The sequence below is a fragment of the Sesamum indicum genome, linkage group LG5, assembly GCF_026168435.1.
Source record: "Sesamum indicum cultivar Baizhima isolate 11 linkage group LG5, ASM2616843v1, whole genome shotgun sequence".
In the NCBI taxonomy this organism is placed as follows: domain Eukaryota; kingdom Viridiplantae; phylum Streptophyta; class Magnoliopsida; order Lamiales; family Pedaliaceae; genus Sesamum; species Sesamum indicum.
In genome coordinates, this window is record NC_142661.1 from 6,733,618 (window position 1) to 6,757,702 (window position 24,085).

At 33.0% G+C, this 24,085-nt stretch overlaps 1 protein-coding gene across 2 annotated transcripts; it reads right to left on the minus strand.

Annotated features, from left to right (window-relative positions):
- Positions 1 to 15,675: 15,675 nt before the first annotated feature.
- Positions 15,676 to 17,032, minus strand: LOC105162362 (Cytochrome c oxidase, subunit Vib family protein). 2 transcript variants are annotated; one of them, XM_011080364.3, is made up of 4 exons: positions 16,876 to 17,032; positions 16,612 to 16,749; positions 16,435 to 16,510; positions 15,676 to 16,032 (listed from the first exon to the last, which is right to left on the minus strand). In XM_011080364.3, the coding sequence occupies exons 1-4, from the start codon at positions 16,957 to 16,959 to the stop codon at positions 16,025 to 16,027; spliced, it is 306 nt and encodes a 101-aa protein (XP_011078666.1). In that variant the 5' UTR covers positions 16,960 to 17,032; the 3' UTR covers positions 15,676 to 16,024. The 2 variants fall into 2 exon arrangements, with proteins under 2 accessions (XP_011078666.1, XP_011078665.1); XM_011080363.3 differs by lacking the exon at positions 15,676 to 16,032 and having other exon boundaries at positions 16,190 to 16,510.
- Positions 17,033 to 24,085: the final 7,053 nt, after the last annotated feature.

A 24,085-nucleotide genomic window follows, 5' to 3' on the forward strand; every position in this document is an offset into this window, starting at 1 on the left:
GACCACCTTGTTAACTAACCCATTGAAATTGCATAGATGTCCAATATCTGTAGCCAATGAACGCGACACTCATCTAATGAATGCAATACTCAGTACAAATCTCAGTAAGACTCTCGATGCGCAGTCTTGAGGTCCTTGACTTGGAACATTTTAGACCAACCCTCAAAAGTTGGTTTCATAGCCTCCATCCAGCCCAACTACATGGGTTATTAAGTAGTTTGTGGACATCTTTTATGACGTCAAAGCAGTGCTTAACGTAATTGGTAAGCAAATAAGACACGTTACTAGAGATGAATACTTACCATATTCGTCGGGGCAATATTACTTAAATAAAGATTGCTTGAATGATTTCCAAAGCCACCAATCCTAATTGGTTTTTTGGTCATCTATTCCAACAGTCTCTAGTGACATGGACCATTACTAGACGGCCACCCATGATAGCAAGCTTTTTCAATCAATGGTTGACCAATGATGATTAATTAGATTGGACTTAATTAATCAATTATGTTGGACACTAGCCTAAGTCTACCAGAGGGTGAACCTAAAAATGGAATTAATTATGGATTAATGTGAAAGAAAAAGAAAATATATATGAATTAATTTTAAAAGATGTAAATAATTAGATTATTTACACATAGGATGATTCATTGGACTGATCGCTCAAAATTAAATTAATTAGATTAATTTAATTAGGCTTACCTTAATTAATAAAGTAGATTAGTATTTAGAGATATTTTGAGCTTGTCCCTTTAATTGGATTAAATGATATTGGATTTAATTTGGTTCGAATTTTATTAAATTGGATTTAGTTAAATTTATTGTATCTTTAAATTATTTTAAACCCGATTCACTTAATTAAGGCCCATTAGCCAAAGGATTGACTTGTACTGTTGGAAGGAGAGTTGGCCAAGTATCACTTTTTGAAAATCCAACTTGACCATATTTGGGTCCCCTCTCTATATGGTATGATTGGTTCATACCAAATAGGAAAGGGATTTGCCTTGTGGGTAAATGGAATGTATCTGAACATATTTTCACCTTCCGGTACAAGGCATGTATATATATATATGTGTGTGTGTGTGTGTGCTCTCATAATAATCAACACAAAATATAGAAAACATAAAAATTTTCACCCTTCCTACTAGAGCAATTCGATCGCTCCTTTCTCTTCTCCAATAAACCGGATTTAATTTCTTCTAGCAAGGTGATCAAAGCTATCTTCCTCATGTTGTGGTGTGGATCATCTCTAGAGGATTCCTCGTTTGGAGTCTAAGGTGAGCGAAACAAAAGAAAACAATCAGCCGGTAGGAACTAACGGTAAAGAGGTAACTTTCGATTTTAATTGCGCATCTTCTTTCATTCAACTATAGTCTTGTATGAATGAATCTTTCTTTTCATCCTCGTACTACATCGAACGCACCAACACCAAGGGTCACCCTTGGTTGGCCTGAAAATTAATTTATTTTATTTGCAGGGTATAATCTAAATTACTGTTCCGCTTGCTCGTTCGTGGGCCGATTCACTCTCTCTTCAAATGGTATCAATGCCCGATTCAATATAACGTTATAGTTTCTTTGTGTGTTCTTTCTTTTATGAACATGAAGAATGTGTTTTCGGCTTTTCAAAGCATGCTTTATTGCTTTGATTTACATGATTACATGTTAGGAATAAATTGTTAAGTTGTGATTATTTTGAAATTTAAATTGGTATTGTGGAAAATTAGATTTTCTATCAATACGTTCATAGACTATCAAATTGGTGATGGAGCTGATTATTCGTTATGGAATGATCCATGGTATTCTTTAGGGCCGCCTTTGACTAGGTTTCCGCAAGGACCAAGCCTGTCTAATACCTCTCCTAGTGATAGGCTTAACTTTTTTATTGTTGATGACCAGTGGCAAGCCATTAAATTACTGCTATCGATTGTTTGGAGATTACGCACATATTTCCTCACATTCATGGAGGAATTGACCAAGTAACGTGGAGATCGAGTGCTAGATAGTTTCATCCTAGAGATGCTTATGACATACTTGTTGCCAGCAGAGTCCAAGGTAGGTTGATCTTCACTATTCTTAGGTCCGTCCAAGACCCCCAGAACCAGTTCATTCTATGGTTGGCTATTTTGGGGAAATTGTCCATGATGGACAAACCATGGTTTCGACGATTGGGTGATGATTGTATCTTGTGTAATGATGGAAATACTGAGTCAGACCCTCACCTGTTCTTTCGGTGTGCATACTCTTGGAGGTGCTTGATGGTCATTACAAAGCAGGTTCGATTCGCATGACCTGATCGGCATTGGATGGTGGATATTGATTGGACGTTTGTGAAGTGGCAAAGACGGCACATTGCGAACGCATTTTACGGAGCGCTATTGGCTTCACTTGTACATCACATATAATTAGTTGTTTGTTAGATTACACTAATATCAGTGGGATTGCTATTATGTATCATATGTGTTTGTAATGGTTGGACGTGAGGGCGGTATGATTACGTGATTGTATAACTGATTGTCGTATGAAATTAAACTGGGAGCTATTATTGAGGAAGTAATTATTATAAAGAAAAGAATGATGATCGTGAATTGAAATAAAAGATTATGCTTACCTAGTTGGAAACACAGTCAATGGTTTATGATAATGTGACTGATGATGATGTGATTGATGATGTGATATGAAAAATATATGAATTAAGTTAGGTACCATGGCGCGTAAGGTATCGAGGTATTCCGGGCACCGGGGAATATCCTGTGCTGTTAGCTACACATTGAAATGGTGTGGGGGTACCATATTTGTTTTGATGTCCTGTGCTGATATTGCTACACAGCTGAAGTAAAAGAGTGTGGGGATATCACACAATGGGTGTCCTGTGCTATATATGATATGATAATGACCGACGAAACCATTGACTAATGTACTCTAGTTAGAGTAAGTAGGGCCCTTAGCCAATAAACGATAACGTAAGATATTATATCGTGGATTAATTTACAGTTGTGAGTATGTATTACTGCTTATATCTGATGTTGTTGTATGACTAATGACTGTTAGTCAATGAAACTGCATGTACGTGAATTTTTGCCTGTGTATATATATATAAACTGATTGGCTATACTTATTGAGTAGGCAGCTCATTCCTTGCCACGTACTTTTCAAAAGATAGGTCACACTAATTAGCCACATTGGACTTTGAGCGGTCATCGTCTTTATTAGGTGGGTCAGCCGTGACATTTGAAGCCAGAGTTTTTGATTGTTGGGTTGTTAAATATTCTGGTCTTTTATCGGGATTTTTGTTTTAAGTTGTGGTATGATTTTCCTTGAGGTTATATACATGAGGACATCTAGTGAGGGTGAATATAAACTTTCGGAGGTATCTATTACCTTTTGTGGTATCTATATAATATATTGATAAATTAGAATTTATTTTACGGGTTGAAAGAGAATTATTTATAGAATGAGTTCTGATTAAAGAAAGGATGAAATAGTAATAATTAGATGTAGCGAGTAGGGGGTGCTACACTCAGTAGGTTAAGAGATACGCCATAGTCTATACGATCGTCGTACACTAACAACGTGAGGCAAATCAATACTTAATATACACTGCCTAACTTCCTCTAAGACTAAATGAGCAATAATAGTTGCCTATCGGTTTGTTTGTAAAAAGATCCTCTGATTATAACACCATTATTCTAATATTATTTCAAGATTTTCAATTCTTTGGCTAAATATTTACTGACTTAAGCATAAAAGTGTTAACCCTTACTTTCAAATTAGCCCTGCTTTGATTTTAAGATTTCATTGAAAATTCTTCGACCATCCAGGTGTTATTCGACTTCAATACATATCATTACCATTCATAAAATATTAATTTTTTCTTCCAAAATAAGCTCTTGAAACTTTTAAGATAAATAAAAGGTTAATTACAACCACCCTTCTGAAATTTGACATAATTACGTATATATCTTCATTATTTGAAAAATTACAAATATTTTCTGATTTTAACACTAATTTAACAAAAAGCCATTTCAATTAGGTTTCCATCTAATTTTTATGGTGAACAACCCAAAATATTTTTTTAGATTATGAATTATAATTTTTATATATTTTTCAAAATTTTATGAAATATTCTAATGCACTAATTGCTCTATTGATTATTTATTTTACCAACCTCATATTTTTCTTAAATAATTTGAAAAACTTATAGAAAAACTCAACAAGATCAAAGTAGTAATTTACACCTTATTGTGCAAGGTTAACATAATTTCTTTTTATTTTGAGGGGGATAATTTTAATTTCTCAAATAATAAAGATGTATTAGTGTCAAACTCAAAGAAAATAGCTATAATTTAGCCTTCATAAAATCATGAAACTTTTGAATTTTATAGGCTTATTTTCTCGTAAACTTACCAAATCAAGAGAAGATCCAAAGTATATGCATAATCAAGAGGGTGTTCATGTGAGCTTATAAAATATTTGATACTTTATAAAATAATATAAAGTGTTTGGTAAACTCTTTAAGAAAGGTCTTATAAACTTTAAAAATAAAACGTTAGGAGCATATAAGTTTTTTAAGAAAAATAGTTAAGGAATTGTCAACTTCTAAAATCTCAACAAATTCCTCCACATTAATTACAAATTTGTCATTATTAATATCGTATAAGTTTCATAATCTTATTTTATCTAAATAATTTATAAAGTTATTTTTTAAAAATAAAATTTAAAATTTTATAAGCTCTAAAATCATTTTATAAGATGTATCTGCTTATAAGATTTTTAAATAAACTTAGAGGGTATTTTGCTAATTGATTTTTTAAAATATATTATAAGCTCCTACATCTTATAAGATTTTCTAGAAGCTTATAAGATGTTGCATCTTATTTTAAAAATAAGCTCCAAAAGTGTTTGAATAAAATAAAAGATTAAAACTTATAAGATGTGTTATACATTTTATAAGATGTTAAAGTATTTGGTATAATAAGGTCTTTAATTTATAAAATAACTAAAATAAACATGATACCATTCGAATCAAATATGTTTTTATTTTTGACATATTTTGTTTTAGAAAAATTTAAAACGCTTTTATAAATAGTAAACATTAGTTAATTTCAAATTAAATTTTACTAGATAATGTTTTTACAATAAAAAAGAATGAATTATTACCTAAACTTTTAAATAACAATAATATATATATTCATGCTAGTCGAATATTAATATAGATATATGCTTGATATTGTTTTTGTTAATACAATGATTAATTCTAGTCATATAATTTATATGTCTTACACTCATATTTTTCAGTAAATATAATATTAATACCAATCTTATGTTTATTTAATTATGATAATTTATTATTATATAATAAAGTATTTTTTCTTATTCGAATATTAGAAAAATCAAATAGCAAAAAAAAAATTAAATACTAGAGAGAGAGAGTGTGTGTATGTGTCAAGATGCACAATGGATCAGGCTAGGTTAACCCAATCGAAGACCGGATTAAATCAATAAAAAAAGTAGGTCGGTTCAACCCAAGTTTGCTTGGGACCGGGCTAGTCCTAAGAATCAATACCTAGGACTAGCCTAGCCCAATAGCCCAGGACCACCTGGTCCCGACCTAGCCTGGGTGGGGCCTGCTGGACCTTCTTTTTAAAAATTCATTATATATTTTTTTAACTATTATTTTTTATTTATAAATTTTCGTGTGATTGAATTATTTATTTATTTATTTTAAAAAATAATTATAAACTTAAGTAATTGTTTATAAAAAACCCTCGATATAATAAAAAATATAATTTAAACAAGCACTTAGAGACCTAGAATCGCCCCAAGACGGTCATAAATAGTAGTGGGTCAGTCCTAGGCTCAATTTTTTCTTGATTGGTCTGTATCGATCCTGGAGCGAATTGGCCCATTGTGCATCTTGATGTGTGTGTGTGTGTGTGTGTGTGAGAGAGAGAGAGAGAGAGAGAGAGAGTAAGTGTATGAATGAGAATATCTTTGTCTTATAATATATTAAATTTATATAGCTTAAAAATTTTATAAAAAAATTAAGAAAATGAACTTTTTTTGGAAACAACTTATATGATCCAACACATCTTATTTTAAATTTTATAAGCTCTTTAAAAAAAATAGCCAAACAAATATTTAGAACTTATAAACTCTCGAATATCTTATAAAATATTTTAATGAGTTCATAAACTTAGCCAAACACCCTCTCAGTCAAACATCAAGTCGTAATTAATTCGGCTTAAATTCATTAAATAATTTTTACAAATTTTACTGAAATGAGAGTACGATTCATTTTCATAACATACACTTTATCTTTGCAGGTTAAGTTTATAGTTCTTTTCTGTAATTTAGACTGAAAGAGGCTGTTTCGCTAGCCTTATTTAAAACATTTTATAATTTTATACATTTTATGCAATATTTAAAAACTTATAATTTATTTTCATGTTTTATAAAATATTAAAGTGTCTGACATAATAATTCTTTTTGATTGGTAAAACAACTAAAAAGACATGTACCATTAAGATCAAGTAAGTAGTTTCTTAACATATATTGTATTTGATCATTTTAAAATACCTTCACAAATATTAAACATTAATTTAACTTTAAATAAAAAATTAATGTATCATTTTTATTTTTACAAAAATAAAAATTTGGACACGAAAATTAATATAAATGTAATCAAACATTAAATTTTCATACAACATGATAACCTGCAATTGTCATAATTTTAGCGATTTAATCTTCCTTTTTAAGTCAAAACATCCGTCATTATGTGATGTTATTGCATATTCAGCAAAAAGGGAAGATATGAGGCAAAGATGATAAAAATCAAGCTAAAATCGAAATTGAAGGCATCAAAAGGAGAAACGAGATTACAAGAAAATTTCTGCAGAATTGACTAAGCGTGCCCACGCTTAGTGGAGTGGTCAACTCGGGTGAAGAAGGAAAACGAGTGATTTCCACAAAAAAAAAAAAAAAAAAAAAGGAATGAAGTGCCTAGATTTGGAAGGAATCCTTAAAAACATGTTATTTGTGATTTATTTACCTTTTTAGAGTTAATTATGTAGTTATCCCCCCTCCCCCCCCCCCAACGTCTAGATTCGTAGGAGACTTTTATTATAAATAAGGGGGGGTCTCTTCATTTGAATGGGGTTCGTTAATTGGTGGAATTCAATATAATACCTTATTTTTATTTGCTTATTCTACTCTCTCTTACTTTTAATTTATAACCGGAGTTAATGGAATTTCACTTTTTAGTGTGTTCTTCCATTAACATGTCCGGCTAAACTCCTCATTTTCTGATTAAGGTATGGTAATTGCTTGATTCGCATTATGTTGTGAGATCTAATCTGCACTCTACATTTGTTAAATGAATATTCATGCTATTCTCTGTGCTTTAATTACAAACGTATGATTTTTTAATGATATGGCCAATTGTTCATTGTCAAGAAGGTTTGCTTAGCTAATTGGACTTTATAAATCCGTGTAATTGTTTATTTAGTTCAATGCTTAGTAGCAACGTAGCATGATTAATTATGTCATAGTAATTAGTTATGTTATGGGGAATGCATGATCTAGTTTAAACGAATTATCCTCGTAGGAGTTTGTTGATTAGAATCAGGCTTTTCTAATTCTTAATGCTGTTAATAGATTAAATCTTGTGGACATTCCCAAGGTTGTCTGTTAATTAGGGATCTAGCCAACGGTCGTACATTGGCTGACGAAAAGGTAAGGAAAGGTGAGGTTGTTAGGTCGTACCAACAATTATAACTGATTTATTTGTTTACACAGTGTTATTTTTGCATCAATGATCAAAGTCACAAGAATCAAGCATGATCCTAACCTTAACCGAAAAACCTGTCTCTCGTGTCTCACAAGGTAATTTCAATTGTTTTCTAGTTTATTTAGTTTTCAAATATTTCTTTTTATCATCAATCTCCCCCCCATTATTTTCTTTTTCTTAAAAAAATCAACTTAAAACCAGTCTCTGTGGATCGACCCTACTCCCACTTTCACAGGTGTAGTAGGAATTATTTTTGGTGATCTCGACACCCACCAAATTTTGACGCCGTTGCCGGGGACTGGCGTTTTTAAGAAGATTTATTTTCTTGTTACTTGATTTTTTTTGTTACTTGCTTTAATACTAAAATCTTCTCATACAGGTGATCGTGAATCTGATTCGAGATTGAGAAGACTGGACGGAGATTTCGAAAGGAAACCAAGTAACAAGTTGAAAGGATACTCACTTCTTCCGAGCCATAGTTAGCACAAAAGATATTGGACACTTGGAGTGAACCATAGCACACAACCCAATTGCAATCATGTGGGCCAATACTCAACAGTTTGGGACAAGATACCGCAATCCTCCGGTGAATGAGGTAAATGTATTTTTCATTTATGATCGTTTTGATAAACTTTTGTTCCTTGTTGAAAGAGTTGTCGAAGAAGAATTCCAACAAATAGAGCCTTGTCAAATATGTAATTCTATGGCACATCCCACCGATTTGTGCCCTATGCTTCAAGAAGAAACCATCGAGCATGCCAATGTTGTTGGAGGACTTTTTGGACCACCACAAAGAGAATATGATCCTAATTTCAACATGTACAATCCAGGAAAGACAGATTATCCCAGTCTTAGCTACGTTTCGCAATCTTAAAACTGGCCACCACCTCCTCCGCCTAATTCCGCACCTGGTTCATCTCTCGAAGACATGGTGAAAGCACTAGTGATCAACACACTGCAGTTCCAGTAACAGACCCAGACGAGCATTCAACAGTTCCAGCAACAGACCCAGACGAGCATTCAAAACCTAGAATCTCAAATCAGTCAACTAGCGTCATCTGTTAGTAAATTAGAATCCCAAGGTAAATTACCTTCCCAGTCTATTGTTGACCCCAAACAAATTGCTGGTGTTTTTGTCCTTCGCAGTTAAAAAGAGTTGCAACCAAACATGGACGAAAATGACACCAAGCATGCACATGTCCAGTAAGGTGATCTAGATGAAAAGATGGAAATTTCTCAAAAGCAGACCAACAAGCCCAAAACAACCAACAGTGAATATCACAAGGCGTTGATGGTCAAACCTCCATTACCGGAAGGATTTGCTGAAAAAGAAGAAGGGAAAACGAAGGGAACACTTGAAACTGTTAGCAAAGTGGTGGTACACATTCTATTGATCGACGCAATCAAAAGAGTACCTCACTATGCAAAGTTCCTCTAGGTCTCTGGTTCGAGAACTTATAAGAACAAAGCATTTCACGACAAAATAAGTTCGAGGAAGAATTCTCTCATGAACCTCAAAGTTTTCCTCCGTCCACAACATCTCTGGGTGCACTGGGACGAAAAGGGAGTGGATTTAAAGTACCCATTTATTCAAGTTGAGGCACAACAATGTCTAGTCAAAGACATTAAAGAAAGGCGCTGCATGGGAGGCAACCCATGAAATTTCTATCCTTTTCTTTTCTCTTTCATTTGATTTTAGTTTTAGTGTTTTTATTCAAGGTTTGAGATGCGCGCCCACGTTTAATGAAGCATCCAAATCTGTTTGAAAGACCAATCCGGATAGCTTTGGTAATTTCATTAAGCGTGCTCACACTTAATGGATCCTTCAAAACTGTTTAACTCACTTCACCAAAACAGATTTGGAGTTTCCACTAAGCGTGCCCACTCTTAGTCGCACTTCGTAGGCTGTTATTCACTTCATTTACTTGCCTTTTTATTTATTTAAAAAAATCAGAAAATCGAAAAATCAAAAGAAAAAAGGAAATCAGTCAAAATCTTTCCACTTTTATTCATATATTTTACCAAGATTTTCTTTGACTTCATCTTCATCTTCATCAACTTCGCTCTCACTTTCTCTCACAGCAACTTCATCGACCACCAAGATCTCTCTCCCTCACAACTTATATCCACCGGAAGTTGCCGCCACCATCTGCCACCAGCCCACCCACGCTATGAACTCTTCGCGGCATGCACTCAGGGACGCTTCCTTAAACTCTCTGTTATTTTAAAATTTTAATCCTTGAGTTGCATGTCAATGTCCATATTGAGGACAATGTGAATTTTAAGTGTGGGGTGTGGTTGTTGAGCTTATACTTGATAATTTTTGAGCTTATACTTGATAATTTTTGTTGATATGCTTGGTGGTAGATGAATTTTCTTTGTGCCTAGCGAAAATTTTTGCTTTTCCTTTTTCAAGTCGACTTGAAAAGAGAAACTTTTATATGTTTTGGTGGAAAAACTTTAACATGATAAACCCTTTCAATTTTGGACTAATCTTGGCTTGATGCTGCAATGTGCAAAAAGAATAGATGTTTTATGTTTGAGGATAGTTCACAAGTTGAAAACTTGTCTTCACCAAAATGACTTGAGTTAAAATCTTCTGATATAGGATTAGTGGACTAAAACATACCTCGTGAGATTTTGAGCTTGATATGTCCATAAAAAATTTCATTCTTTCTTGAGAGAATAATACTTTTATGGCTTTGTCTTCCTAGAACTTGCCTTGAACCACATCGAGGCCACACAAATGTGCATTTATTTGGATATGATAAAGGCATTAGAAACCACTTTCAGCCTTCTTTAACCACCCAACACATTTTAACGTTAGAGAACCCCTTTGAGCCTTTTGAACTATTTTGTTGAATAACTCGTCATATACGAACCTATCTCGTTGTTTGTTTAAAACCTTAATTTTGATCCCTCCAAGAACTATTAGAGCATCAAGGGAAATGGGTTTATGTTCAAAAGAATAAGTTCTCAAAATGGAGAATTAACCTTTGTGATTTATGTGCTTAAAAGATGTATCTCAAAATGAGTGTGGGGGTTCCAAAATTGTGGTCCTCTTTACTTTGTGGAAGCCGACATCAATTTTCTTGTTCTATGCCTATCATAAAAAAAAATAGAGAAGAGAAAAAGAGAAAGGGAAAACCCAAGTGGCAAAAAGAAAAAAAGAAATCAGTTTTCTTGCCACCAAAAAAAAAAAAAGAAAAAAGAGAAGAAAAAAATGTATAAACTCTCCAAAAGAAAGAAAAAAGGCATAGTTCAAGAAATTTTCGAAAAGAAAAATCTTGAAGTTAGATGAGTAAACTTTGAGAGCTTCAAATTATTGTTCACTCAAAATTTTTTTTTTTTTTGGTGCTCTAATTAGTTTCTTGGAATTTAACCTCAATGTCCTTTTATCCTTACCAAACCAAACCCCCATTACAACCAAAATTAAAGACCTTTTGATCCATATATGCGTATATTTCACAGTGGTGGAAATGTGGTGTGTAGGCAAGCCTATGGTGAAGCATTATCGTAGTAAGTGTCGAGAGATACAGTTGAGCCTTATATACACTTGAGAAGCGGAGAGAAAATAGTCCACTAGTTTTATACAATTGGTATTGATAATGGTCATCACGTGAAAACTTGTTTGATACATGTTGAATTATCTTCTTCATAAAGTATGCCATTTACTTTGCACATGATTACAAATTGCCATGAGTATGTTCGAAATTTGGAGGAAGCTTTTGAATGCATAATCCATCTTGATTTTGCTTGAGGACAAGCAAAAGCTAAGTGTGAGGGTATTTGATATGCAATTGTCACAATTTTATAGCGACTTAATCTTCCTTTTTAAGCCAAAACATCCCTAATTATGTGATTTTATTGCATATTGAGGAAAAAGGGAAGATATGAGGCACAGATGGCAAAAATCAAGCTAAAATCAGAATTGAAGGCATCAAAAGGAAAAAGGAGATTACAATGAAATTTCTACAGAATTGACTAAGTGTGCCCACGCTCAGTGGAGTGGTCAACTCAGGTGAAGAAGGAAAACGAGTGATTTTCGCAAAAAACAAAGGAATGAAGTGCCTAGATTTGGAAGGATTCCTTAAAAACGTGTTATTTGTGATTTATTTATCTTTTTAAAGTTAATTATGTATTTATCCCCCCCTACGTCTAGATTCGTAGGAGACTTTTATTATAAATAAGGGGGGGTCTCTTCATTTGAACGGGGTTCGTTAATTGGTGGAATTCAATAGAATACCTTATTTTTATTTGCTTATTCTACTCTCTCTTTTACTTTTAATTTATAACCGGAGTTAATGGAATTCCACTTTTTAGTATGTTCTTCCATTAACATGTCCGGCTAAACTCCTCATTTTCTGGTTAAGGTATGGTGATTGCTTGATTCACATTATGTTGTGAGATCTAATCTACACTCTACACTTGTTAAATGAATATTCATGCTATTATTTGTTCTTTAATTACAAACGTTTGATTTTTGAATGATATGGCCAATTGTTCATTATCAAGAAGGTTTGCTTAGCTAATTGGACTTTATAAATCCATGTAATTGTTTATTTAGTTCAATGCTTAGTACCAACGTAACATGATTAATTATGTCATAGTAATTAGTTATGTTATGGGGAATGGATGATCTAGTTTAAACGAATTATCCTCGTAGAAGTTTGTTAATTAGGATCAAGCCTTTCTAATTCTTAATACTGTTAATAGATTAAATATTGTGGACATTCCCATGGTTGTCTGTTAATTAGGGATCTAGCCAACCGTCGTACCTTAGCTGTCGAAAAGGTAAGGAAGGGTAAGGTGTTAGGTCGTACCAACATTATAACTGATTTATTTGTTTATACATGTGTTATTTTTGCATCAATGATCAACTCACAAGAATCAAGCATGATCCTCGCCTTAACCGAAAATTCTCTCTGTTATATGTTCGTCAGGTAATTTCAATTATTTTCTAGTTTATCTAGTTTTTAATTACTTCTTTTTATCATCAAATCCTCCCCCCCCCCATTATTTTCAATTTCTCTTAAAAAAATCAACTTGAAGCCAGTCTCTGTAGATTCGACCCTACTCCCACTTTTACAAGTGTTGTAGAAATTATTTTTGATGCTCTCGACATTTATCACAACATTAGGAGTCATAAGATTAGAGCTAGAGAGAGAGAGATGGAATACATTGTGAAATATGTGAAGGTTATAAAATAGTGTGAAATGTGTGAAGGTAAAAAATAAAATATAACTAAAATAATGAGAATATTTTCGTCTTATGAAATATTAATCATATAGAACTTATAAAATGCTTTAAAAAATTTTAGGTAAAGTTAACTTTATATTAAAGATCTTATAAACTTTTCCTCAAAAATACTGTCGAACGGCTTACAAGAGCTTATAAATTTTCAAACATCTTATAGCATGTTTTGCGGAACTTATAAGCTTAGACAAACACCCTCTAAGTTTACTCGAAGCATTTTATAAGTTCGAGCACCTTATAAGATGTTTTAAGATGTTAAATCTTATTTTATAAATAAGTTCTTAAAGTATTTTAATAAATAAGATGTTAAAATTTATAAGATATTAGAGTTTAAAGTTGTTCAGATGATGTTTGGCTAAGCTTATTTAAGATATTTTATAAGATGCTTTTTTTTTTTTTTTTCTTTCCCAATATGTTAAACCTTATTTTATAAATAAACTCTTATTATGGGATGATTGATCGGAGGAAATATGTTAGAAATAAAATGGCTACTCCTAAGTTGATTCCAAACACATGCTTTGTATAACTAGGAATATGAATACTCATTCCCATAATTATGAGATTAGGCATTCCCTCACTTATCCTTGGGTTTAGCTCAGTAGATTGGAAAAATAGATTTTTTATATACATATATTGTTAAAATAACTTTTACTAAAATTATACTTGCAAGATTTATAATCACAAAATTATAAAATGAATATCTATAAAATATTTAAATATATATTAACCAAAAATTTGAATTTTTAAATATTTGATTAAATATAATATAAAGTTATTAATATCTTTATATGCGTTTTACCAAATATTACTATACGCATAAAGTATTATGTAATTACACAATATATTGTTGTATTCTATAATTCTATATTTTCGATATGTATATTGAAGCATGTAAATAACAAATAGTTATTAAAATAATTTAAATATACGAAAACATCTAACAATATATATCATAAATTTAATAATTAATTTAACACTTCAAAATAAGAAATCATAAATTTATAATTAATTTAACACTTCAAAATAAGAAATCATAAATTTATAATTAATTTAACACTTCAAAATAAGAAATCATAAATTTATAATTAATTTAACACTTCAAAATAACATTTCTTATGTAATGAGATGTTGCTGTTTTTTTTTTTTTTTAATTTTTAAATTTCATTATTTACGAAAACTGTAAATGAGTGATTTGTAAGTTTTGATTGAATTCCTTTTTTATTCATTCTTTTGGTATACCAAATATAAGAATGTTAAACCAAATTCATTTCATTCTTACCTTTATTCTATTCCTAAGTTTATCCTATTTTCCCTAAATTCATTCCCACATACTAATCATGCCCTTACAACATTTAGATAAATAAGAATATTAGAACTTAACTGGCTCTAATGGTTTTCAAACTCTCGTTTTTACAAGGACTCATCACAATAACCAGTCAGAACTTGGATTGCAACTAGGACTCATGGTTTGAAAAACTGGTGGGACAAAGCTATGACCGGTCTGCTCACTATATGATGAAAAACATCCGGGCCGGCACCATCAAATACCATTTTCTGGTCCCAATTCAACTGTTGGTGATCACCCCATCGCGTCGTCTCTGAGATTTATTAATTTATAATTCAAAACACATTTCAAGTGAGGATATCACACGTTCGGTTTTATTCATGCAAGACCTTACACCACGTTTCAACATCTAGGACTTGAAAATGAACCAACCTTTCTGGGCTCATCGTCCAGGCGAGGCTATCTTTTAAATTCCCAGATCTTGAGAACGTCACAAACTCCTAGCCCGGATTCATAGCTCAGAACGACTGATAACTAGAGACTGGTTTTATACCATGGGAGGTGAAATCATCAAGATCCATATACTTACTAGGTAGTATATTGCTATATCTGTATATTACATGGGAGTTGTCTCTCGTTGAACTGACTAACAGATGAAGCTCATATTGCATCCATCTCTTGAAGTCAGTACGAAATGGCACTGGAACGATAAACTTTTGCTTATGCCAAGAGGAGGGGAAGCACTTATATGGTACAATGCTAGTCAAGGATAGTTCTCTGTGGATCCTTTTCCATCGTCTTTCCTTAACAATTATCCGTTCCCTTTACTCCAATAGAAGCACATGTGTTTCTTGCAGGTCTAAGGAGTCAATATCTACATTCTACAACGAGTTCATTGTTTCATCTTGGTTTTCAGAAGCTTTATGTTGGGATTGCCGCTCCTCTCACTTCTAACAAATACATCTATGATTCAAAAGTTCTCGCTCCACATGCATTGAAGCCTCATTCTAAATTTCATATGCACCGTTGAAGCTTAAGATATCGGAAAGCTTCTTAGTAAGGAAGGTGTCAGACAATAAATCCAAAAGTCCATAAGATTATAACAGAGATAGCAAGTTAGTAAGTTTTTTCGCATATCTATGGGAAGACTAATGCAGAATGCCAGCATTCCTTTTTTATGTAATACGGCCCTCCATCTAAACAAAACCCACAATATAAGTATAACACAACTCATCTCAAGCTTATCATGGCATTCTTGTCCATCTACCACTCCTAGATGTCAGTCAAAACATAGAATTGCTAGGTCATTGAAATGGTTACTAATGCATCAAAATGGAGTGAGAAATGTGTTAAGAACAGTGAAATCTTTTTTTTTTTGGGGGTAGATAACATAGCAGAACAACATAAAATCCTACAACTACATTGTCGAAATGATAAAATTCTGCTAAATTAACTTTTAACAAAATGTGAACAGATATGTAATCAACTCTGGGGGTTATTTCTCTTTTGGCCATTTTAGCACTCAAATACACCTCAACTGAGTTTACACATGAACACCAGAAAGCAACAGACTTCATGCAAATCCACGAGTTCGCTTTCTCACTCGAAACTTTAATATAGGTTGAAAGCAAGGGGCACCCATTCAGTCACCGGGATAACTGACGGGTATCATTCTCCTCTTCAGCAAGGGATCAAATCTTACACCCCTGCCAAATTCAACTCAAGCTAATGAGCCATGAATCTTTAACTACACTATAAAACTTTTATTCTTCAATATCCGCACGAACACAAAAGCCTAATACTCATAAACCAAAACGCCATTCAAAAAGAACGATCACGCAATCATATTGAGAAAGCAACCGGTAAAACTCATTGCTAAGATATATTTATTAGAATCTTCCTCCATTTTGTTCAGCATATTCAGTAATATAACAGCCCCCAATGTAAACGTAATCCATATAGCCAACCTCATAACAGCACTACCCTATATCCCTAACAGCAATTGACCCTTAAAATGGCCCGTATAAATCGTTGCAAAAAATGTATGAAAATTATCAAGATTTAAGATGGGGGTTTAAACGTATAAGGCTGCGGAAGTGACAACGGACCTCTCCTCGATTCACTATCGTCCAAAAGCCTCTGAACCCTCTTCTTTGCACAATACTGCCGATCAAAATGCTTCACCTACAGCAAAATATTCTCCAAGCAATCAAAAACCCAATTCAAAACACCAATCATAAGACCTAAAAAAGACCAAGACTTCCTCGAAAAATTAGAGAAATTACCCAAGTGGGTCTGCACTGCTTCACATATTCCTCCCTATTTTTCTTGCATTCAACGGGGTATAGCAGCCCCACCGACGCAATTTCTGTAGGCTTCTTGTTTGATTCTTTCTCCAAACACGCATAAAACGCGTCCCGCGCCTTCCGGCATTGCAGATTCAATCTTTATTAGCTCGCTCAACTCAATTTCTTCTTGAAACAAAAAGACTCATCCACAAGAACACGGCATTCAAGATTGAACTGCAGAAAATACATCAAGAACAGTACCTTGTAGCAAGCAATCCTCGCTTCTGAGAGAACATCTGTGTGAACTGTATCGGGGGCCTGTGACGAGTAAGCTTCCAGCGCCATTTCTTCCTCCGTAATCTCAATTCTTTGTTCACTGCTGCAATGTTTTCATTTTTAATTTTTTTTTTCTTGAATAAGAAGACAGAGAATGTCTATCAGTAGGGCCGGCCTAATGATTGATGGGCTGAGAACTTACATAGCCCAATTCACCTGGAACAAAGTTTCAGGTTCAATTTTCATTTATAGTAGCCCAAAGATCTTTTCCTTTCTTTATATTTCTAGGGTTGAAAATTAAAAAAATTAAATTATTTAATACTCGATTGAAATCAATAGGTAAAATGTTATTTGAGGTCATTTCATTAAATTTAACGAATCAAATTTCAATAAAATTTTTTATTCTTAACTATAAGCTTTTAAGCTTGATTAAATTAATATAAAATATGCCTAAAATATTAAATAACTGAAGTTCGAGTTGAGTTTGATTCAATTTAGTTCATTTGAATTGGATCTCGATCAGTTGTTAAGAATAAAATACATTTTGCCCCTCTAAACTATTATTTATGTAATATTTACCCTTAAATTAACAAATATAACACTTATCCTTACAATTAATTTTTGGATAATATTGTTGTTTTATTATATTATATAAATACATATAGTTCAATGAATTTTTTTTGAATAATTTTGCACTTTAAGTTTAATTAAAAAAATTTTAATCGGGAAAAATATATTTAATTATAATAAAGTAAAATATAATTAATGAGTTAAATAGTTTGAATTTTATTGTATCTTACAGACTCAAAGTCAAGTAACGAATGAGTACAATACATACACAAAAAAAATTATAATTTTTTTTTATTAATTTGGTAATAAAATTAAGTAATTAATTCTTTATTCTTTTAGATAAAAGTAAGCACTTACGTATCGATTCTTGAATATATGTTTTTTTAAAAATATGATAAAATATATTTATTCATTGTTTTTAAAAATATTGAATTTTTGATTAAGCATGTCAATCTCTTCTAAAAAGCATATATGAGTTGTTGGTTATATTATATTTGTTGTGTATCCACTATATATATTAATTTGTATTCTACTTTTAATTTAAATTTTTTATTATTGAAAAGTAATTAAAAAATAATTTGAAGATGATTTAATGTGCAAAATACTGAAATATATTGGGATAATATAATTATTCAAGATATGAGGGAAATTTTTGTCCAACAAGGGGGTAGGTGTTACATTTGTTAATTTAGGGGATAAATGTTACATCAAGTATAGTTCAGGAAAACAAAATATATTTATCCATCATTTAAACAAGTTTGGACAATAATGTGTTTAATTTGACTTAATTTATTTGCAGCCCTATTTGCAAAGCACTCCGATGCTTAAGTCAATAACGGATTAAAAAAAGAATTAAAAGAAAAACTTGAAATAAAATGAGAATAATAATGAGATATGATTAACAATAATGAATATTTGTGTGGAGTACAAATTATAGGCTTAGAATTACTTAAAATTCGAGAGGGAATGATGCAAAGAAGTAAGAGCTTGAGAATAAGAGAGATGATACCAAAATGACTGCACAACGGCCCTATTTATAGGTTTGTATAGAGCTGGATTCAGGATTGATTATTGAGTTTAGTATGTCATTAGAAAGATTTTAAGTTGGGTGCTATCCAAAATAAATTACTAATAATTTGGATAAGTATTGGTTGAGATACGCTAGTTGGATAAAAGCCTGCCTAAAAATTCGATGGTTAGTTATTCATAGGTTTTCTAGCTCATCAGCCCCTGATTTGGTAGGAACTACCTAGAGATATTTTAGGGTGACATGCACAAATATGTTGGCAAGTTACATGACGTGTCCTCTTAGTTGTATGATGACATATCCAGTTAAATTAGACTTAATCTTGGGCCTGTTAATTATAGTAAAGTAGCAAGTAAACCTATGGGTCTTTTCTTCCCCGCTGATGGGCTTTATTCGTCCTATTAGTGGGTTTTATCTGTCCTACTAATGAGCCAGTTGGATTCTTAGTTGTCTGGGTTAGTATGCATAGCGTGTGGGCTTGACTCAATAATTTTAAGGAGCATAATCACTCCCCCCCCACACTTTAGGAGTACAGAAAGTAGAGCTGGATTATTGGAGTAGGTAAAATGTCCTATAAAAGAGAAATATTTCCCTGCTTATTAGCAAGGCGGATGCAGTTTATTTAGTTCCCTCTTTTTCCTGTAAAGATGTGATTCGAATTTTGAATTTACACCTACAAAGAAAAGATAATTATTAATGATAATGATTGCAAAAAAGACGGAGAAGAGTCTTATCTTTGAATTTTCCTTAGAAGTTCACGCAGTCAGAAGAAAACAACAATCTGCTTGAGTTTGCTTTAGTATTCCACAGCATATATACATCCTATGGCTTGCGATACGAGGATGTTTGTCAACCCTTGACAAACTATGGATTTCATCACCTGATAGGGAATGTGTTTTGTGCAATAGATTGTACAGAGAATCAATCTAGCACTTGTTCTTTGAGTGTTTGTATCCACGAGATTGCTTGAATATCATACATTGGAAGTTAAATCCTTAGCTCCTTAACTTGCTAGCATATGAAGCCAGTAAGTTCGCAATCTGATTGCGGTCAATGTTTTTCAGAAAGTCCTATTTGAAGGAGCCAAAAATCCCTTTACAAAATCAACAGCTCGGCTGCTCTCAACTTCCTCTTTCAGTAGGGAGGGGATCTCATTAAAGGCAAGCTTTTCTTTTTATCTGCATCGTTGAAGGACGGGGTGTTCCAGGGTGTGCAACAGGTTTAGGCGCAGGAAGAGTGAAAAAGAAACCTTCTCCTTCTTCACAGGAAGCAACATAGGTTCTATTTGACGCTTTCCCTTAGGACCACTAATAGAGGCTGAACTAGCAGAGGTCGAATAAGGGCTCTTCACGAAAGAATGCTTGGAGGAAGAACCAGTTCTAGGGTTCTCATCGTCGCCTAAAATTCCTTGCAATAATTTGTTGAACATGTTGACTATAGAGAATATGAAGATAATAATGTAAAAACAAACCAAAATCAGGGAAAACATGTAAGAAACCAAAATTTGTGAGGCATTATACCGGCAATAGTATCCAGGACAACATAATGAGCTTGTAAAGAAAAAGAAGGGCCCGGGAACGCATTAGCGGAAGTGATAACTAAAAATGCATAAAATAAAATTGAAACGTAAAAAACAAATGAATTCAAGGGTTATACCCTTGGAGTTCCCGGGCGGTCGATGTAGTACGAAAATTTATGCAACAATAAAACATAATCATACGAGGCTATGGTTTGAAAAATAAAAGTATAAGCGAAAATTAAAGTCGAAATTTACCTCTTAAATTTCGAGCTTCTAATCGATTAATTTCGTTGAACGTTCATCTGAGATTGCAAGGTTACCAATCCTCCAAAAATGATCCACACCACATCAAAAAGCGAGACCTTGATTCCTTTGCTAGAAGGAATCAAGATAAAAAAAAAAATCTCATCCTTTGAGAATAGTAGAGGGGGCGGCCGAATTTTGGTGATGGAGGAGGAAGGTTTTTTTGTGTTGTATTATGTAATGGATTATTATCCTAATTATACACAAAATATATTTATATATCTTGAATAGAAAAACAAGAATGTGTCTAGGTACATTGTATTATCTATAAGGCAACTCTTTAATCCATTCCAAATGGAGATATGACCAAGCTAGCACTTTCCAAAAATGCAATTTTTTGGTCAACTTTTCCTCCTTCAATTTTGCTGGTGGCCTTAATCATTGGGCTGGTTTTATATAAAAATATATTCAAGGGCTAATGAATTTTAATTAAATCCAATTTAATAAAATTCATTTAATTAAGCCACAACATATTTAATCCAATTAAATACTCAAGCCCAACTAGTCTCTTAATAATTAATGTAATCCAATTCATTAATTAAATAAAGGCAAGCCCAATTTTAAATTAATCCAATTAAGTTAAACTTGGGCTATCCATCCAATGGACCCGAATGTGTGAGTAATCCAATTTCTTATATCTTATAAAATCAATTCCTAATTAATTCTTTGTTGTTTCTTGATGATTTGTGTATGACTCTTTAAGTTCACATTTCAGCTAGACTTGGTTGAGTGTTCAATACTATTATTATTTAAATCTAATTTAACTAATATTTCTTGATTAACCCTTAACCAACAAAACTCGTCACCATGGGTGGCCGGCTAGTAACGATCCATAACACTACTGACTGGCTGAATTTTCGTGTGTACATTTAGGCTTCTGAATCGATATGGGTACAGTCCTTCCGTCCACTATCTCTCGGCCTTAGTCTAGGGCGTGAAATTAGGTGTCGGTTCCCATTTTAGGCTAGGCATCTATGCTTAATACTTGTGACCGCGTAACGTCAAGTTTCTCAACATAGGTACTTCCTTTTCCAATTCAATCAACGACTGTGGCCATAGATTCATAGAGCGTGAACGCATCTCCAAGTGCATAGAAGATACCGCTGTCACATACTGGCAGGAGACGGACCAGAAAGCCAATCGAATTGGTAGTTTTGGGAACCATTTAACAATTTTTATGAATGTGATATTATCTTGATGAATGTAGTAAGCATTCATCTGTGGAGGCATGTGTTTGTTGTGCTTACTGTTCACGTTGGACGGTGTTTTGACGTTACAACAAATGCCCACAGACCAATTGATAACCCATGTAGTTGAGTTGCGCATTGGATGGCAGCTATGAAACCAAGTTCTTAGGGTTGTTTTGAAACGTTCCTACTTAAGGACCGTAAGACTGGGCATCGAGAGTCCTATAGAGACTTGCACTAAGTATTGCATTCATTGAATGAGTATCGTGTTTCATCGGCAACAGACATGGGATGTCTATAGTCTATACAATTTTAGTGGATTAGTTGACAAGGTTGTTAGCTGATTGAACTAACTCGCGGGAACCATCATATGGAAGCCTTGGAGGTTTGGTCGGTCTGACTTGATTTCTTGACTCTGATAGTACAGGATTAGTCCTTGGACTTAAGGAATCATGGCAGTCGCTTGCATATGATGGCTATATCTTGGATCTGGCCAAAGATGACTGTGTCGTCGATGTGGTCATTCTAAGGCTTGTCTAGCGTAGTTAGAGTATGTAGTGAGGACGGTGGATTTCTAAATAGAATCCTTCCCCTATCAGTATATGATGGATATATCTCCTATGCCCTCTGAGATGGTTTAGACTCTCTAAGTCTATGGCCATAGTGATTGGTTTAATAGGAAATTGTTTCCTTTGTCGATCAATAAAGTAAACGCATCTCGAATATCAGCATAGTTGCCTGTCTAGGATCGGAACAAACGCCTAATTTCATACCCTAGACTAAGGCTGTGTGATGGTCGACAGAAGGACCATACCAGTATGGAACTCGAGAGCCTAAATGTTCACGCCAACATTCACCTAGTCTCTAGTGCCATAGACCTTTGCTAAACGGCAACCCATGGTGGCGGGCATTTTTGATTAATGGTTAATTAAAAATAATTAATTAAATTAGATTTAATTAATTATTTGTGTTGGACACAATGTTTAAATCTAGTTGAGGGTGAACCTAAAGAGTCACATAATAATCACTATGCAATTGGTGGAATTAATTCAAGAAGAAACGAATTAATTTAATTGATTAAATTAATTCAAGGAGAATATATAAATGAATGGATTATTTATTTAATAATTTATTTGATGGATGGCTCAAGAATTAATTAATTTTGGGCTTAAAACCTTTGAATTAATTGGATTAATTTATTAGGTTTGCTTAATTAATTGATTGGATCAATTAATTAGTATTTGAGCTTAAATTTTTTTAATTGGATTAAATGAACCTTTGGACTTTGTTGGGCTAAAATTAATTTAATTAATTATTGTCCAATGGACTTTGGTTGGACTTTATTTAATTTGATTAAATAAAGCTCGGTCCATATTTGAAGTCCAAGCCATCTGAGGGAGGTTGGAGCAAGTTAAGAAGGAGTTGAAACTCCTCACCATGATGAAGATAATGGAATGGTTATTTCATCATAGTTCAAATTTATATGCATGTGTGTGTATAAGTTGCCTTGGAGGCAAACTTTGTAATTATTGAATTTTGAATTCAATTGTATATAATATGCAAAATTACAGAAATACCCAACATAACCAACTATTGAGCCACGATATTTGCTGAATTTCTCTCTTAAAAATATTCTCCTTTTTGTCTATATTGAATTAGATTCAAGTTAGAACATAAAACAATCCAAAAGCACTAAATAATAGTGTTAGTTTCGAGTTGTTTTTTTTTTCTTGTTGTTTGTTCTATATAACAATAGAAAAAGAACTATATCTATTTCATAGTGTGGTTTTGACAAATTAAAGGGGTCCTAATTGGATCCTAAAGTGATTATAAGAGAATCAAAAAGGAAAACAACACACGTTGCTGCTCATCTATAGAAACAAAAAGGTAAAGTTTTTTGTTATATTTCTGTGCCCTTTTTGTTTCGTTGTCTAGCCACTTGTCTAACATGTCTAGTATGTTTATTATTATTCTTTTAACAAACACCGAATGTCCGGAAATTTTAAAGGAAACACCCCTTTCAACCATTTTAAATAACTTTTTTTATTTCACGCTTCCGCCGCGTTCCCAGGCCATACCGATTCTTTCAGAGGTATAAGAGCCTGGTTCGGTGTTGTGGCTTTAGGATTAACATGTTATTATGTGTTGAACATGAATAATATGTTTAATTTGCTTTTGTAAAGCTTGTTTTATGGCTTTAATGCATGATTATGTGTTTAGAAAATATATATTGATTTTGCTTTTAAATTATGGTTATCTATGCATTTGTTGAAAATTGAGTTTTCTATGAATGCACAATTTTATTTCAGTTTTTAATTGCAAAAATTCAAAAAGAGAATTGAAAAATGGAGCATAATAGCCGTTGATACTGTGCGGGCATGGTAGCAGCGCGCAGGTGCAGGCCCAGTGCATGCGTGGGCTTGCAGCGTGCGGGCAGTAGCAGACGGCCGTCTACTGTTCGAACGGCTCGGCCATTTTGTGCCATTTTTTCAAAAAATTGAATTTTCCTATTTTCTGCAATTTTTCTAAAATTATTAATTTTGAAAAATTTTAATTTTAGTTAATTTGAATATTTTTAAAATTAAATTA